We start from the raw sequence: 17406 nt of genomic DNA, 5'->3' as shown, positions 1-17406 counted from the left end.
ATAATATTATTAAAAACTCTACCATTCTCTAAATACACTCACTAAACACTTCATTAGGAACAACTGTTCACCTGTTTATTCATGCAATTATCCAATCATGAGGCAGCGGTGTAATGCATAAAATCATGCAGATACAGGACAGGAACTTAATAAGTTATTGTTCACATCAAACATCGGATTGGGGGAAAAATGTGATCTCAGTGACTTTGAGAGTGGCATGAGTGTTGTTGTCAGGTGGGCTGGTTTGACTATTTCTAACTGCTGATCACCTGGGATAGAGTTGTTACTCAGGATGGAAACATCATCTGATGAGAGAGGTCAGAGGAGAATGCACAGACTGGTTGAGGAAACAAACAGAAAGGCTACGGTAATTCAGATAACCACTCTTTATAACTGTGGTGAGCAGAAAAACATCTCTCTTGAACCTGGCGGATGAACTACAACAGCAGAAGACGCTGTTGGATTCCACTCCTGTCAGCAAATGCTGGAGTGGCCACTGGTTCACCAAAACTGGACATTGAAGACTGGAAAACAGCCTGGTCTGATGAATCTGGATATCTGCTGAGGCTCGCAGATGGTACAGTCAGAATTTGGCGTCAACAGCGTGAACCCCCCAACCTAGCTTGTGCCAACAGTCCAGACTGGTAGCGGTAGTGTAATGGTGTGGTGAATGTTTTCACACTTTGGGCTCCTAGATACCAACCAATCATGGTTTGATTGCCACTGCCTGTCTAAGTATTGTTGCTTACAATGCACATCCGTTTACGGCCACAATTAATCATCTTCTAATGGCTACTTCCAGCACGATGATGCACCATGTCATGAAGCAAAAGTCGTCTAATACTGGTTTCATGAACATGACAATGTGTTCAGTGACCTCCCCTGTCACTAGATCAACTCTAGTAGAGCACCGTTGGGATGTGGTACAACATGAGGTTTGCAGTATGACTGTGCAGCAGACAAATCCTCAGAAATGATGTGATGTGGTCAAGTCAACATGTCAACATGGAGTAGAATCTCAATGGCATATTTCCATCATCATATGGAATCCATGCTGCAAAGAACTGATGCTGTTTTGAGAGCAAAGAGGGGCCCTACCCAGTATTTGTATTGGGATTCTTCAGATAAACTGTAGCCTTTAGCGGGTGGGATATCATGTTAATTTCCAAACTGCATGGCAGGGCCACTGATGTCTCTACATGATCTTTACAAACACCTCATCCAAAAAAAAAAGAAAGACCATCTTTGTACCCTTACAGTGTACAGCTTTTGTAACAATAGTCCATAAAAAGGGGCATTGCTTAACTTTTCTGTATAATAGGGTAAGGTCAGGAAAAATGTATTTGTCACTGCTATTAAACCACTCACTGCTATTGTTTGAACGGACAACAGGAGGGTCAATTGTGATTTTTACCTGTACGACTACATACTCTAATTCAAAGTCAATTACATCTATAACTTGAGAAACTGTAGCCTCTGGGCCACAGTATGCCCACTCGCCATGCAAGTAATTCAGACGTGTAAATTTACTCGTCGTTCTTGCTCTCCGCCACAAGGGGGCGACCAAAGTCAAGACATTACTTCCCATCCCATTTTCCAGGTGTCAAATGTGTCTCACAGCTTGGAACTGTGTGACAAAATATCCTCAGGACTGTTTGAAAAACTACCCAATTTAGAAAGAAAGTTAAGTTTGAATTTGTCCAATTCTTACACGTAAATCTCTCGACTGACTGTATTGATGTAGGATTCCACATTCTCCTACAGTTTGTGGCCACTGGCTGCTCCTTCTGGGCTCAGCTGGCTGCAAATTAAAGTAGGTCAGGAGATCTGACTGGGTTTGATATTTCAGTACTTTATGTCTCATGTTCAAAATGGACATCAAGGTTGTCTCCTTCTCCCTGGCGAGGACAATTTTGGACTTGCCTGCACAGGGTCATGGCAGCTTCACAGTTAGTTGGCCCTAGAAAAGGACACAGTCGGTTGGGCTGATATTAATTGATAAGAAAAAAAAAGAATACAAATAAAAGCGAATCATAAACAAATTGATTCTTGGCTCATTGTAATTTCTCCAAAGAGTCCGGTACAAGTAATCGTCTATGTTTTTTTTAAAACATATTTTGGTACTTATTTCACAACTTCAACCTGTGTCTGTTCAGCCCTCCGCTAGGGAAGTGAAGTGGGTGGGACTAGTCAAATCTATCTGAAGATATAACGCCGTTTGGATCCGCCCTCGCATTTTAAACTGCAGAGCTCGGGGCTGTGGACGGAATGGTAATTTGCCTCACTGGATTTGACAGCGCGCAGGGCAAGAGGAGAGGCTTTACGCACGAGTCCCTCTCCAGATCATAAGCATTTGACCAAACTTGCAGTACAGAAAGGAAACCTGTTCTCATGGTGGGTGCTTCATCTGCCCGTCGAAGGAGAGCGCGGTGAAGTGCTGGCCGATTGAATGTCACCTCCATTCACCATGGATTACGGAAGGACCATGGCCCCTCCGGTACCCCCGCATAAACCCAATCCCGCCCGGCCAGGACAGGCGCAGGAGCGGCTGCTGAAGTGCGTCCTGCTCGGCGACGGAGCGGTGGGCAAAACCAGTCTGGTGGTCAGCTACACAACGAACGGCTACCCAACCAAATACGTCCCTACTGCATTTGATGACTTCTCGGGTAAGTAATGTCAAGATATTGCTACTTTTATTTTTTATGATGAATTCTGTAAACATTTTTGCATATGCACAATCAGTGTAAGAGAGGAATACAGCATTATATGCATAAGCAATGTCACCCCTCATTTGCCCTGATGAAGGGTTCTCACAGGCAGAAACCCCGGGATTCATTCTGGTGAATTAAACCCGAATGGCATTTTTTTCCACTTCAGGGGCAAATCAATTTGTTTCTACCTGCCTGACTGTCTCCCACTGAATTCTTCTTGAACTTCTCATGTTTTGAGTGCACCCGCCCATTCTGCCATTTCCCCCTATTATTCCACTGTTATGATAGATGTGTTTGTTTTTCCTATTATCTGTCCTGCACCAGTGTTAATGCACATGAGTTGTCCTCCCTGGATCGAGCCAGGTTTCCATTTGGCACAGTTCCACTTTCCAAACTGTCTCACTAGCCCCAGCAGGCTTTGTTTAATGAAAAATAAGGAGGAGAGAACAAAATCCTTCAAAGGGGGCACTTGTTTTAAACTGATCAGTGTTGGCATGAAAAAAATACACCTCTGACCTCCTGATCACCTTTATTTCTTCATGGTCACATCTTCAGAAAGTCCCTCTTTAGCCTTTCTTAAGACACTTAGTAAACTTTACTCTTCTGAGATGTTTTATCTGCATATGATAGTATTCACAAAGGCCTATGAAACCTTACATTAGCAGATATTTATGCTTGTTTAGGAATTTAGGAAACAATACTTGGCATTGCATCACTGCACACAAACTTGTAGTATAACTAGTGATGTGTAGTAAAATAAACAACTTGGCCAACACAAATCCTGTCAAACACTCACTGTGAGCACACACCGCCCTCAGACGAACACTGGCTCAACCCTCCTATACAGAGCAGTCTCTGGTTCAGGGGTTTTGGATTGCACAACTCTGCCTATTGTTGTCAGCCTTGACCCGTGAGCCCTCTCCTCTATACTGGAATGGGCACATCTGTTGCAGTGGCTCTGAGGCAGATATTGTCTTTCGCCGCGGCCTGACAGAGAGCGATTGTGCAGTTGGGGCCCTTTATGGTGATGTCATTTCTCCATGCCCGGGATCAGAGAGTACCCTCTTGAAAGCTGACTTCTGAGCAGTTACGCAATGCCACAGGTGGCAGGGACGCAGAGGAGCGGGAGGCTGGGAGAGGGGACGATAAGAGGGAGTTTTGGTCTGGAAAATCAAAGGACTATCATATATCAGAGACTAGGAAATTATTACACAGTGGCCGCTCTCTCATACGTCCTTTCTCTCCTCCCGCTCTTTCTCCTTGCTTTTGTTAAAGCAGAGTGCCATGATGCCTGTCCTGCTACATGAATAGTTCCAGCAGGCTCTTTGATCAGGTGGTATGACCGACCACTCCAGGCGTATTGTAAATGTTTCCATGTGCCTGCTGCTCTGCATTGTGCTCACTCTTCTGAAAAGAATAAATGGCCCTGTAATGAAACTCGCTGTAAGATGACTCACCCACTTTTCCAATCTGGAAGTGAGGCTGATTGGAAGAGAGTCACCAAGCAAACAAAATCTGCTTTGTTTTTACCCCCACCCCCCGTTAGTCAGCCTTGGAATGGCCTCTGTCAAAACACAACAGAGAACAAAGCTCACCGAGTGGTCCGAGCGACAGTAAAGCGTTATGGTCTCGACAGTAACTGGCAGAGTGGGTGGGCGAGACAGAGCAGGCCGTCTGTGAGCTGCAAGAGCAGAGCAGGGGGTCTTTGTGTTTTCAACTGGCAGACTTTTGTTTATTCCAGAGAATACTCTGGCGGTTAGCTGTGTGTATGTTAACTACTGAAGTGTCAGGTGGGGGGCTGATGCACAGGGTTAAAGTAATGTTTTCTCTGTCTGTCTGTTTCTGTGTCGACAGCTGTGGTTCAGGTGGATGGAAACCCGGTTAGACTACAGTTGTGTGACACTGCAGGACAGGTGAGTTTTGTTCGCGCACGCACACACACACACACACACACACACACACACACACACTCTGCATTACCATTTGGCACCTTACCCGGATCAAAATGTGTGTGCCACACATGTCTCTCTTACACAACTTTGGTCCAGAATGAAATATCTCAACAACCGTTGGATGGATAGCCATGAAATTTAGTACAGATATTCATGGTTCCGAGATGATGAACCCTAATTACTTTGGTGATCCCCTGACTTTTCCTCTAGCGACATTATGAATTCAAAAATTTTCCTTTGTTTCTGACTAAATACCTGGAAAACTAATGACATTCCCCTCAGCATCAGCAGTACTTTGTGTTTAATGCTAAGTAGCACGTGTTAGCATGCTAACACACAAAAATATGATCGTAAACATTATACCTGCTAAGCATCAGGAAGTTAGCATTGTGATTGTGAGTAAGTTAGCATGCTGATGTTAGCATTTAGCTCAAAGCACCATTTAGCCATTTATTAAACATAAAAGCGAAACATTGACTGTTCCAGTCTCTCACAGGTCAGGATTTGGTGCTTTTCTCTGTTTTATATAATTATTGAATCAAACAACTTTAAATGTGGTGCTTTTGGTCTGATAAAACAAGCCATTTGAGAGTGACACCTTGAGCTCTAGCACTTTTTGAGGGTCATTATCACTGTTTTTGGATTTTTAATAGATTGAACAAATGATTTGATTAATTGAAAAAAAAAAAAATCTAAGGTGAATCAATAGTGGAAATATTCCATAGTTGGAGCTGTGCTGTTTTTGTGTTCTGCCAATGTTGCCTTTGCTTTCCGCCTTTCCTTTAGGGATTCTTGCCTGTTACTTCAGGTAGCGCAGCAGTGTAGAAATAGCTGAATTCCTGGGCTCTGCTGTCACTCTTCATCTGGAGTAGAAATAACACTGTCTCAAACAGGTATAGCTTGTGGTGGAGGCTAGACTGGAGGTGATATGTGAAAAATGAAAACTGTTTCTTTCTGTCTGTCTTCCCTGTTAAGGACACGGTGGTACGAGAAACTTGCCAGGCAAAAGTTATTGACTCATTATCATGTTTGTGGGGCAATCTTGAAAGGAACAGCTTGTGAAATGGTCTTGTAATTTCTCTGGAGCATGGGTGGTTGTTTGATAATCCACCTTAACAGAACCCTGCCCTGGGAGCAGCATATTTGACATTCACAAATGCTGTGAAGGCACTGCCAGTTCTGCACAGAATCAAAGACAATTTGGCAGTAAAGTGGAACGAGGCATTTGAACAAGCCCCTAATACATGTAAAACCTCACAGCATGTTGCAGGCTGCACACAGTGTTAAAACTGCACTCACACACAGACGCACACACGCAGACAAGCTTGGGCAAATATGGGCAGATAAAAGTCAGCTAACACTTAATGTACTGATGCAATTTCATAAGAGGGGAGCTTGTGCCAGAAATGGGTCGGGGAGTGCCAAAAAAAAAAAAAAAAAAAGGACAAGATGACTAAGAAAGAGAGAGGTAGAGAGTGAGAGAGTGAGCCAAGACAGAAAGACGGAGAGGGTTTGGAGAAGGGTGATAACAGCTGCCGCCAGAGCTGATAAACAAAGTTGCTCCTCACACACAGATGTTGATATGTCTGTATATTCTGCAGATGGACCTACGTCATCAGATCACAAAGCAAAGCCAAAGTTTGTGTGGGAAACTCACAAGTTGATAAGTGTCCACTGCAACTGTTGAGCTTCAAATCTGATTGTTTCTGCAGATTTGCGTCGGCACAGAGCATTGTATAGGCAAAGAGGGATTAGGAGATGTGTGCTGGAAAGGAGAGGGTTAAGAGAGAGAAGGAGAGGTTTGTGTCAAGTTTCTGCCAACCTTAATCTGTGTACTCAAGGATGTGGGAGGCCCTTGTTAGTCAAAGCTACGTGGCTTCAAAGTGTTAATTTAAGAGATTTACTGTAGATGATATAAATGAGCGGGCAGGACTCATACGTAGACCGTGTATCAGCACAATATAAACACTGTTTAGACAGGTTGTTATCGAATGATTATTGGCGCAGTTCCTTTTCCTGTGATGTTAAGGTGCTTGAGTGTGTTGACCAGTGAAGTGATTACTGGAAGTGCATTTGTGTGTGGTCCTTCTGGGTGAGAAGTGAAGGGAAATAATTCATCGCAGTAAAGATTTTGAGTGGGGCCTAATGGAAAATCTTAAGACCTGTTCGATTTTAAATCATGAGCATCACCGCATAGCTTACCATCTGTTTCTTTCTCCATCAGGATGAGTTCGACAAACTCCGCCACTTCTGCTACAGTCGGACTGACGCCTTGCTGCTCTGCTTCAGCGTGGTCAGCCCCGCTTCCTTTCAAAACGTCTGGGAGAAGTGGGTGCCCGAGATCCGTCGCCGCTGCCCTCTCACGCCCGTCCTCCTCGTAGGCACACAGTGCGACCTGCGGCAGGACGTCAAGGTGCTGATCGAGCTGGCGAGGCGGCGGGAGAGGCCGGTGGCGGAGGAAGACGCCAGAGCGCTGTCGGAAAAAATTGGGGCAGTGACATACGTTGAGTGCTCGGCGCTGACACAAAAGAATCTGAAGGAGGTGTTTGACGCAGCCATCGCTGTGGGGCTGCGGCACTCTGACAGAAGAGCACGACGGGAGAGGAAGGTCCGCAGCACAGCTGATAAGATGAAGATGCTCTCCAAGTCCTGGTGGAAGAAGTACGTGTGCGTCCAGTAGGGAGGGAGGGGATGACTTTCCAATGACTGATATAAAACTGGAACTGCTCACATGTCTGCTGGGACTCACTTGGATGTACGAACTTCTATTTTCACGTTCACCTGGACGACCCCAGATGTGCTGGCCAGAATGACTTCAGTCCAGTGGAGCAACAGCTCAATAGAGGCAGAGTGTGCCTGCCTGAGCTGTAGAGTGGTTGCGGGTTTGGCATGGTTTCATTTTGACCATAAAATATCCGATGTTGATGCCTAAAAGACAGAGAGCATAAGACTGTAACCACTGTCTGCTGCTCAGAGCCAGTCTGAACTGTTAAATATGACTGTGACCAGAATTCAACCAAAAATTATGGAGCTAATAAAATTTTATGGCACATGGACTGCATATCATACTGGACTTGTCCAAAGGAAATGTGAGCTGACTTGGAGGGGAGGTGTGCAGGCGGTGATGTTATGTACTAAAAGTATACTCCTCCTTTTTGTCTGATTTGATACCCTTCTTTAACAAAGTATATTATTCTATGTGTTCTACACTGTAATTCAGCCCCCAACACTTCTGATAGATGCTCAGCTGAAACCCCCAATCACAGACGCAATAGTTCTGCTATTGAAAATCAAAGCCAATCCTGCACCTTTGTTTCCAAAATCAGAAGCGTCTATAACTTCAATGACAACTTGTTAAGAGTCGGATCAGATCAAATCTATTTTAACTCGTTCCCTTCTAGATTACAATCAAATGTACATGAGTATAAATTTATGTGAAATCAATGAGTTCTGGTTTGAATGGTGTATGTTGTTCTATGAACTGTCACATTAGTCTGGCCATTCACTTCTGTTTAACTGTGAGCTAGTGTAGGGTGTATGTCTCTACACCAGCTTGTGTCTGTGCCACATTTCATAGTGTTGCTACAGCTGTCTCACTGTTAGTCAACCACACATGTAGAGGTCTGTAAGCTCCTCACTGACCCGCACCAACCATCCTATACTGGAGAACACACACGTATGCTTCAGCTTCTGGAAGCTTTAGAAGTTTCAGTTCTTCACTTTGACTGAAAAGCTTCATCTGAAATGTTTCAAGACTTTTCAAGTTTTTTTTTTTTTTTTTGTGACTGTTACAAGGTTGCAGCAATACGTTGGGCAGTGCCACTGTACATTGCACTTATCACACAGAGTCCAAACATATCACCGAAGTCTTGCCATGCAATGGCCTTTGGACCAGTGGTGTGGAAACTTAAGAATCAGACACAGAGCAGGGGAATGCATCCGTGGCGCTTGAGCCATACGTTTACTCAGTGTCAATGAAACAAAAATGGCTGATCTGCATGTTCCCTGCACTACACCACTGGTCTGGATGATCACAGGGTCTTTCATTGACATTGTAGTCAGGGCCTTATAAGGATAATTACCCATCTTTGTCGGTCAGTGTACTGGAGCTTTCTCCTCTTTTGAAATTACACAGTAAATGAGGTGAAATCACCAAAGAGACTGATTCTATGTTTGCTTCTTATTTTTCAGAAGCCTGTCATTCAGCTCTGTCTATTTATCTGTTCCTTCTGGGCCAATAACTGATCAACAGCAATACAGAGCAGTTGTATGAACCATGATATGTCATTATGTATGTTACATAGTAATCACTTATGATGTTTGTAATGTCATCAGGATAAATGTGTGTGTACATATAGAAGTGACTCAGTCATTGGCTGTGCTGTCCAACTATAAATGGTACTTAACAATATGAGTGATTCAGTTGGTGTCTGACTCTGGCGTGAGAGCAGTTTGTTGAGCTGTATGAGCGGAACAAAATAAAATGTGAAATATTTAACCTGTTTTCACTGTTGGCGTGTCCATGGAGACGTTATCTCGACTGTCACCCTGTAGAGGATGTGATATGATGATAAGAGTGGAGGGGGAGGGAAGGGGAGGGGGCTCATTCATGCTTCGTTTCAAAGATCAAAGGTTATCATAGTATGAATAGGTGTTTTGACAGATCTCATATGTTTTTATGTGCCTCAGTAATAAATACAAAAAACTGCCAAAAAGAAAGAGGGAACCAGTTTAAATACAGAGGTTTCCGACCAAAATGTAGGTTAATAGGCTATTGCCAGAAGTGTTCCTGCAGTCTTGCAAAACTTTAACTTGCTTTAAGTAGAAAAACACATTGTGAGTAAAGATACACTAAAAGTAGACCGAGGGTCTACTTAATCATTCACTTTCTGGTTTATTTTAGTTTGACATAAAGAGGACATTAAATCACACCCAAGTACGAGTCGGTGTTAATATAAAAGCATTCACCATATAGGTCGCAATATAGCATGCTCACTATTGTTGTTGAATGCCTAATAAAAATTATTATACACTATATAGTTGACTCCAATTATTCCATAATGCAAGCTACAAAGAATTGCACAACTGATGAGGACTAACCATGACTAACAATCATCATGCATTGCTAAGAAAAGAGTTAAATATGCAGTAGCGACCTGAATACTATTTCAATTTTGCCATGTGATTCCCCTACAAATAGAATTCTCTTTATAATGAATAAGTTAACACTTTCATCCAGTTTCTAAAATGAGCGAAAAAATACAATTTAAAAAAGTTAGGAAAGAGTTAAATGAGACTTTAAAGATTTAGTCTCAGAGGTTTTGTCGGCACCGAGACTTCTAACTATGCAAGATCGGATGATTATAATTGCCTCAAATAGGCTTTTCCTCCTATTCATAGCTACGTGTCTACGCCACAGTATACAACAATGGGCAGAGAATGACAGTTAGCAAGGTATCTTGTACTTGTTTAGAAGCGCTAATGATAGGGTAGACAGCTAAAAGAGAGTTTGTGTCGTCTGGCAGACTGCAGATGAGTATGTTGTCCAGCCTCAGAGTGGGTGCAACTTAAGTAGGAGTGGTGCCAAGTGGTCTAATTATGACAGTCAGGGTGGCTCCACTTTCCACCAATACTTCAGCAGGAAAGCCCATTGTTGTGTCTTAGCAAGGCAGCCATCTTGTGAAACGTCCACTGATTTAGCACTGTGGCTTGTGTGTTTGACTGTAATACGTACCTGTCTGCTAGAAGTACAGTTTATTGTCTGTGGTTGGAATTTGGAGCTGTCAGTCATGAAACTAACAGAAAGGAAACATATCAGGGGCCGAGGTCCCCGCATCTCTCAAATTTCACAGTGAGACCGTTTGACTGTATGCCCCAGTGCATGTGTCTCTACACTAATTTAGACCTGCTCTGCTTAATCCAAACACCAAAATTGTCCCAGAGGTAGAAATGTGAATAAATATTCTACTGTATAAAACAGAAGAGCTCAGTGTTAAGCAAATATATACGGGGGTATTTGTGTAACCATATGTAAACGTAAAACACGTCAGTGCGCCAACATCATCAAACCCTTGAAGACTACGGAACTCGTGTGGAACAGACATAATATTATCACTCAGTGGTAATCTAACTGTATGCATTTCACGGTCACAGGTTCATGGAGGCAAAACCAACATTTAAACTACCTTTGTGGGTCGATCAGATGGCTTCCACTGTGGCAGATATTGGCCAATAGAGCTGCTCAGTTCTGTAGATCTGGAGCTTTGGTATCTATCCTTAGTTTAAAGGGGACAACCACAACTGCTGATGTGAAAGGGCCGTAGCCAGGATCATAGAAATACGGAAGCCATGAGTCCAAATTCCTAAAGCACAACCCTCACCGAAGAAGGTTTTTGATTAGTGGTGAATACCAAGAATTAGATGAGAATATCAATACCATTTTCATATCTATCCATTTAACATGACAAAAGAACCAGCTAGCGTTGAATAAAGACTATAAACTAGGGGAAATAGTTAGCCTGGCTCTGCCATTTGCATAGCCCTCCATAAATCAATACATTTTATATTTTTTGCATGGATAACACAAACAAACAAGATGGATTAGAGATGTTGGTAGGCTGATTTCATTACCTTCAGAGTGTGAGTTTATTTCCTGAAACGTTGAACAAACAAAAGTATCAGATTATGCCTATAAAATAAAAACACGTGTTATATGTGTGTTATCGTAGAATGTAAAGTCCTCTTTACGTCATCCAACTCCACAGATTCCCAGAAAATGTTTGAAAGTGTTACTGGTGGCTACAGCGCTGGATGGAAACAGTTATCCCTGTTAAATTAATGCTAGGTGAGATAATGGTGTGAAATGGGTGGCCTAGTCAACTGTAGCCTGCTTCAGCTGTTAAAACGCAAATGGTCATTGAACTTTTCAGTCCTGTAAACCCACATCATTACATAACTCCTGGGAATCATTTAGGTAACAAGTGAACTCTGACTCCACATGAAAGAGCACCACCATAATCAGTTTTGATGTCTTAAAGTTGGTGACGGATTTTTCCTGCACCCCTTGGATAACTGCCAGCACAATAACTGGAGCTCAGTCCATGGGGCGGGATTACTGAGGAACATAAACCTCGTCGATCGGGTCTGTGGGGTGCGAAGGGATCCAACCAGTAGACTGTAGTTCACTTTGTACATTGTCTTTAGGATTAACTGTTGCCCAAGCTCCTGTAATACGATGCAATATGTCTGGGGCCCTGATTAAAAGACACCCACACATAGATTTAACTAGTAATTGAGTACAGTTCATTATTCTTGACATAAATCTGCTTTCAAAGAATGTTTAAGACCACTGCCTCTTCCTTGTAACCCTCCCGTTACAAGAGTTGTTCTCATCTTCTCATATGTTTAAATGACTGTAAGCAATAGGAGCTGGATGTCTATGTGATTATGACACACAGGTTGACTGAGAGGTGAGACTGGTGTATAAGAATTCAGTGTGCTTCAAATGAGCAGGTCATGTGATAGTGCTCTACAATAGAATCCTAAGGTATTTGGGAATCACTGTAGGTCAAATTGAATTCTATTTTTTGAATATAATCTTGTACCTTTTTCACTTTTCAGCTATAGCTGAATTATCACCAGACTGATTGGACTTAGTGGCCACAACGTCATTTCCATGTGATGTTTCCTACTCTCCTGTCACTTCTTGCACTCCCCTGCACTGTACTTTACCAGTTGTGGGGGACACAGAAATTCTGTATTATTACAGTAGAGTAGAAGACATGGCAAAACTAAAAGTCAAACAGTGGTTAATAAAAAAAGAGATTAAAGTCTGTTAGAAAACATCTATAAAGTGAGATTACTGGAGAGAGATTAAGTCTGGTTTTATCCCAAAACGACAGCATCAGCCGTGATGTTCACATATAAAAATATTTCATCTGACCTCTCTTGTCATCTCTGAGGACCACAGCCACCAACCTGCTGTTAGCTAACACAGTGGTTGCAGGAGCGGCCTGTCTGGCATGCTACAGTACGGCGTTGTTGGCAGGATTATGTTTTAATAAGCTTATGTAAACACCCCCCACAGTGTGGTCTCATTATGGGAAGCTAATTGAGTCGCTCTGTCCCAGGTCAGCAGGGCCTCTTTGAACAGCTCAGTGTTTTGCTATAAAGAGGCCCATCTCTGCCTCCAGAACATCTGTCCTGTGGTCTGTGGAACATGTGTCTTCCCTTCAGGCAAACTGTTTGGACGTGCACATCTTCGCATCTTTGCACTTGCACATGTACAGTACATCGTATTTATGTAAACACAGGTGCTTCAGTTGTAGCCTTGAGGCAGGGGTAACTGTAAAAGTATTATAAACTATGATACCTTTCTGTTCAAGTAGATTCTTTGCACAAGCAATTCAGCCATTTGTCAGCCTAGTTTTTTGTCCTTTTTCCTCTCAGTCTCCTACTTCTCTTAGTTTCCTGGAGCCTTGCTCATGTTGTGATCTGTCTGTACACGTTTATATCCAATATTCATTTTTATTTTTAGCCATACCATCTGCATTGCAATCAACACAAAAACAACTAAGCAATAACTGGATTGTATTGTCATCAAATTTGATAGAGATACTCATGCTCTCAGACGATGAAACCTACTGATGATTTCCTGATTTTTCCTCTAGAGCAACCGTGAGACGGACATTTAGGGCTTTTAGTGAAATGTGTCAACAACTGTTGAGTGGGCTGCAACGGAATTTGATATCCATTTTCACAGAGGATGAATCCTACTGACTTTGGTGATCCCCTGACATTTTCCTATAGTGCCACTTGTATGTCAAACCTTTCACTTTGATACTTATACAGTCAAATTACTCAACATCTATTAGACTGGCTCAAAATGTTACAAAAATATATTCATTCATGGTCCCCAGAAGATAAAATGCTGGTGAACCCCTGATATTTCATGTAGTACTGCCACTAAGTTAAAATTTGTAGTTTTCATGTCCACCTCAGGGTGAATTGGACTAACTTTGGTGGTCCCCTGAAATTTTATAATCATCAGGTCAAAATTCATTCATTTGGTCAAACTGATGTAAAATTGAGGTATAATCCAATCGACAGCAGATCAAGGAAAAGTCTTTTAAAAAGTGCTTCTACGCTGACACCACCTGACCAGTAGTACTTTGGTTTATAACCAAATACTTGCAAAACTGGAGACACTCCCAACATCGTCAGATGTACTTTGTGTTTAGTGCTAATTAACCAATGTTATCACAGTAACATGCCAAACTATGATGGTGAACATGGTAATCTTTATAACTCCTAAACGTCAGCATTTTAGAATTGTCATTGAGAGCACATTAGCATGCCAACGATAGCAGTTAGCTTGAACCACTGGTCTGAAGACTCATAGTCCTACTTAGGTTGTAACATTTATTTGTCATTCTTGTTATGTATAAAATAACATCAGTATTCTGATAAGTAAACTTTCTGATTTCCGTGAAAATCCAAGTTACCACATACGACCAGTTGTCTCAAGCGATCTTCTTATCCTGGCTCATACATAATACTGTATGTTCTCCTGCACCTCTGTGATAAGTCCATCAGTATTAGTCGGTATTACAGAGATAAGCTTCAGTCCCCCTCATACACACAACTTTTAATTGTACTCACTCACTCACTCACTCACTCACTCACTCACTTTTTTATGTAGTTTGCGTTCAAAACACCTGCTCTGTGATCAAACTTAAAAACATAGATCTTCTTTTCAATGGATAGTGATTCCACTAGTTGTGAATGTAAACAAATTGCCAGCGATTCAAAGAGTTTGTTGCTTCATAAGCAAATACACACACACTTGCATGTGTGTCTTTGTCACGTGGCGTTTACAACATATTGTTTTTTGAAGAGGTAAGCACGGAAGGAAGGTGTTTAATTTCACTCTGTTTATGGTGGAGCACAAAGATAATTAGACTGTATAAAACAGAATGAGATGACAGAAGCAGCTCCATATCTGTTCCTTATCTGAAACTCTGCTACACAATAGAAACGCCTCTCCATTCAAGACTGCCGTTAATAATTAGCTTGAGTTATGTCAGAATTTCACATGTCTCTAAGGACGAGCTGTAAATATTTTGGATTTATATTCTCTGGAGTTCAGACACTAACCAGATGCTGTGTGCTTCCTGATAAGAAGAGCATCTGCTGTTTGCAGAATGTCTCAAGTTGCCTGCAGTTCACTCGGTTTCGCTGTTTAGTGCCAAGTTGTATCTGGGGCATGAAAAGTAGTCCTTCTCTGACTCTGTAAATTGATACTGCTGATGAAGCACAGGAGTAGAGACTGAGGGGTCTAATTCAATAAAGCTGTAATTTCGGAGAGGAACCACCTTTTGTAAAGTTTTTTTTCTTCCCTCAGCAGATCATATTCTCTGGTTTGAATCCAACTGTACATCTGATGTCACTAACAGAGACTGTGATTGGCTGACAGCTGCAGCCCACTTGGCTGATGTTATCTGATTGGCCTCCAGTGACATACATTGTTCCCTGTGTAGCAATGGCTCATGGGTATGGTGACCTCATTTACTCTGGGACATATGTGAATATTTTCTTCTCCTTTGCTCTTGTTTATGTTTCTTTACCATGTGCTTCCCCTTTCTTTCTCTTACCTCTATCACTTGCTCTCTCCTTATCAGTTCATTTTGTTGGTGCTCCCTCATTCTTTGTTTGATTGCTGACAGCCTGCAGTGCTTTGATCTCTCATATGGGACAGATAAGGGTACAGGGCGTGTGTATGTGTGCATGCCCTTGTATCCATATGCATACACACACATTTATGCCTGGTTTTCCCCTGGCCTTGATGTACGGGTGGTTTACCGCTGTTTGGACTGCCAATCCAATAGCCTTCAGTTTGACTGATTTACACAGGACAAAGACACCTCCAATAACATCTGAGTGACTCACAGGTTTTAATATTGATCACACACCCTGACTGAGCGTTTCCAAACATCTGTGCAGATTTGACATTATCAACAAAAGTGCCATTTTATTCCTAAAATAAACAAACCCAGATGAAATCAGTCTGTAGGTTTAGTGGTGACTGATAATGTCGGAGGTGGAAGCTGATTATTTACCCAGCCCTGTGACTCATTAGAAGCCTGACCAGCTTGACCGGACCAATCGACCAAAGTGTTCCTTGTTGTGAAAGTAAACGCAGATAAGTTTGTTCCACACATGCAAGATTGACTCAGCTTTTTGGTCATCAATTCTACAGAGAAATGTTGAGACTGTCCTTCTGAGAAAAAAAATGACAGTATCAGACGTTTCAACTGACAAAGCCGTCCTAGCGGGCTGTAGGAGTCAGACTCTTGTCTTGTTAAGGAACAAAGTGGAAACAGTGTGACATTGTAAAAGAGCAACAAAGTCCACAGAGGGAGGAGGTTGGGTGGATGGATGGGTCAACAAAACATCTCGACTTTAACAGAGAAAGACTGCTAAAAGCAAACAGGATAAATTCAACATTCTCTAGTGCCACCAACATGTCAAAATGTTCTGTTTGCTGCGTTGGCACAAGATTTCATGCACATATTTATGGCAACCAGGCAATGTCCTGTAATGACCTTGGTGATCAGCAGACTTTTCCTCTAGTGCCAATGCCAACTATTGGATGGATTGTCATGAAATTTGGTATAAACCCTCAGAGTGAACTGTAATAACTTCTTTGATCCTGTTGTCACTTAGCACCATCAAAATTTCACTTTTAAGCATGACAACAATAGCTCTCTAACCTTAATAACATAGTCATTTTAAACTGAACCCTGATGTTTCCTTAACCACGTACAAACTAACCCCTAACCCTAACCCCAACCCTAACCTTACGACCCAAACTATGATCTTTCCACAATCCTAACCAAGAAGTTCTTGTGCCTAAACATAACCAATCCTTAACCATAGTGTCAGATCAGGAGACAGCTGTATGTGTTGTTCTTGCGCGTGACTACAAATAACATATTTTGTTGCAAATGTTTGAAGTTGAAACTGTATATCTTGTGGAATCACTTATTAACACTTATTACTTATTGCAGGTTTGATGGAATCAATTTTCCTTCCTCCAGCTTTCCTCACATCCTCATTTCATCCTCTTGCAATGACACATTGAAGATACACAGTTTACCTCATGTTGAAACATTTTAATAACCGGTCAGTGCCAGAAGGAATGAAGTGTTACATTGCCTCATCGTTTGTTTGAAATGAACAAGTGGGTCGCTGTATTAAAGTGACTGTGTGTGTCTCGTTTTCGGTTCTTGGCGCTCGATCAACACACATGCTCTCCTGCTCAACACTGAGGAGATGCATCCTGACAGGAAACAGAACCGTTCATGGCCGGGGACTCTCTGTTCTCCTCTCTGCTCTAATGTACTCATTGATGGACACAAGAAATCTGGATCTGGACACATAGAGGCTTTAGCACTGTAAGCCCAGACCAAGCCAGCTGTTGGCAGTTACGGGGCCAGTTATGTAAGTGTGTCCCTCTCTCCCTATGAGGCCCAGTACCTCGCCTCACGCCACGCTGTGCATAAAGCTCTTTATCAGTAACTGAGATAACACCTGCAGGAGCACTTCACTTCCCTGTCCCTGTGCAGTGGAGCAATTTTACAGCCCACTGGAAAACAGCAAGATTCAACTTGTACTTTGACGTACTTATAGTTCTTCCCTGCTTTTTCTTTTTGCACATTTTGTTATAGGTTCTTTGATTTGTG

General features: G+C 42.3%; 1 protein-coding gene across 1 annotated transcript; it reads left to right on the top strand.

The window, feature by feature from the left end:
* The first annotated feature begins 2255 nt into the window (after positions 1–2255).
* On the top strand, positions 2256–9072 carry LOC111238886 (rho-related GTP-binding protein RhoU-like). Its single transcript, XM_022768598.1, has 3 exons — positions 2256–2666; positions 4566–4624; positions 6888–9072. The coding sequence occupies exons 1-3, from the start codon at positions 2450–2452 to the stop codon at positions 7341–7343; spliced, it is 732 nt and encodes a 243-aa protein (XP_022624319.1). The 5' UTR covers positions 2256–2449; the 3' UTR covers positions 7344–9072.
* The last annotated feature ends 8334 nt before the right edge of the window (positions 9073–17406 follow it).

Source organism: Seriola dumerili, unplaced genomic scaffold, assembly GCF_002260705.1.
Source record: "Seriola dumerili isolate Sdu_G_001 unplaced genomic scaffold, Sdu_1.0 BDQW01001731.1, whole genome shotgun sequence".
In the NCBI taxonomy this organism is placed as follows: domain Eukaryota; kingdom Metazoa; phylum Chordata; class Actinopteri; order Carangiformes; family Carangidae; genus Seriola; species Seriola dumerili.
This window is presented reverse-complemented; position numbering and strand designations above follow the sequence as displayed.

Bases quoted from the DNA above. Each gene is read 5' to 3' on its own strand.
- LOC111238886 (XM_022768598.1), top strand. From the start codon at position 2,450: ATGTCACCTCCATTCACCATGGATTACGGAAGGACCATGGCCCCTCCG. The intron at 2,667-4,565 runs GTAAGTAATGTC...CTGTGTCGACAG, and splicing joins TGCATTTGATGACTTCTCGG to CTGTGGTTCAGGTGGATGGA. The intron at 4,625-6,887 runs GTGAGTTTTGTT...TTTCTCCATCAG, and splicing joins TGTGTGACACTGCAGGACAG to GATGAGTTCGACAAACTCCG.